The sequence below is a fragment of the Mandrillus leucophaeus genome, unplaced genomic scaffold (genome assembly GCF_000951045.1).
Source record: "Mandrillus leucophaeus isolate KB7577 unplaced genomic scaffold, Mleu.le_1.0 Scaffold58, whole genome shotgun sequence".
NCBI classification, from domain to species: domain Eukaryota; kingdom Metazoa; phylum Chordata; class Mammalia; order Primates; family Cercopithecidae; genus Mandrillus; species Mandrillus leucophaeus.
In genome coordinates this window covers 4179829-4181316 of record NW_012106252.1, presented here as the reverse complement: position 1 = coordinate 4181316, position 1488 = coordinate 4179829, and the positions used below count along the sequence as shown (strand labels likewise).

The 1488-nt window shown below is 43.8% G+C and overlaps 1 protein-coding gene across 1 annotated transcript in view; it reads left to right on the top strand.

Moving 5' to 3' along the window:
- CDK12 (cyclin-dependent kinase 12) overlaps positions 1-1488 on the top strand; it is an 88309-nt gene that overhangs the window by 54555 nt on the left and 32266 nt on the right. Inside the window, exon 6 of the mRNA XM_011999044.1 lies at positions 709-765. Coding sequence (XP_011854434.1) covers positions 709-765 — 57 coding nt within the window. The remainder of the gene's footprint in view (positions 1-708; positions 766-1488) is intronic.

Sequence of the window (1488 nt, the reverse complement as noted above, 5' to 3'; positions counted from 1 at the left end):
AAAAAAAAAAAAAAAAAAAATTAGCAGAGTGAAACATGGTTGGGATCTCCTTGAAGTGATTCTCAAAGCCTGATTCTCAGGCCAGCTGCATTAGCATCACATATGGGCCTGCTAGAAATGCAGATTCATGAGCCACGTTCTACTGAGTCAGCATCTCTTAAGAATGGGGCCCAGGAAACTGGGTTTCTTTGCTTGTTTTTTCAGAGATAGGGTCTTGCTCTGTTGCCCAGGCTGGAGTGCAGTGGCCTCCCAAAGTTCTGGAATTACAGGTGTGAGCCACCATGCCCAGTCTGTTTGCCCTCTTAAATCTTTCTCAATCTAGAACAGCTCATTTATTTTTTTCCCAACAATAAGTATTTAATCTAGCAGGTTCTAGGTACTGTTGTTTACCATGAAATAAACTTAGCTAAGGAGTCAAATTCAGAAAATGTAATAATAGTTTGTTTCTTTTAAAAGCCTAAGGCATTATAACTGAAGTAGTCAAAAAAGGTTTAATTAGGGGGATTGAGTGTTAAGAGTAGAAGTAACCATGAACTGGGTATTGTATGAAATTTTTAAAAAAGAAAGAGAAAAGAGTAGAACGAAGAGAGCAGAAGTTAAAATTTATTTTTGTAATTCCTTTAGCTCCTAACTTGGCGCATGACTTTTCAGGTGTATTTTGGAGGCCACTGCTATTGCTTATGAAAATAATTGTTTTTTGTTTTACAGTGGGCAAATCAAACTAGCAGATTTTGGACTTGCTCGGCTCTATAACTCTGAAGAGAGGTAAGGCATTAATAAAATTACATGTGGGAAATAAGGTTTGTTTTTTTGAGGCAGAGTCTTACTCTGTTGCTCAGGCTGGAGTGCATGGCTTGATCTCAGCTCACTGCAGCCTCAACCTCTGTGGGCTCAGGTGATTCTCCCACCCTAATCTCACAAGTAGCTGGGACCATAGGTGGGTACCATCACACCTGGCTAATTTTTGTATTTTTAGTAGAGACAGGATTTTGCTATGTTGCCCAGGGTAGTATTGAACTCCTGGACTCAAGCTATCTACCTGCCTCAGCCTCCCAAAGTGCTGGGATTACAGACGTGAGCCACCACATCCAGCCAATAATCTTTTTTTTTTTTTTTGAGACAGTCTTGCTCAGTTGCCCAGGCTGGAGTGCAGTGGTGCAATCTCAGCTCACTGCAAGCTCTGCCTCCCGGGTTCAAGCCATTCTCCTGCGTCAGCCTCCCGAGTAGCTGCGACTACAGGCGCCCGCCACCATGCCTGGCTAATTTTTTGTGTTTTTAGAAGAGAAAGGGTTTCACCATGTTAGCCAGGATGGTCTCGATCTCCTGACCTCATGATCCACCCGCCTCGGCCTCCCAAAGTGCTGGGATTACAGGCGTGAGCCACTGTGCCCGGCCTTTTCTTTTCTTTTTTTTTGAGACAGAGTCTCAGTCTGTCACCTGGGCTGGAGTGCAGTGGCGTGATCTCCCCTCACTGCAACCTCCACCTCT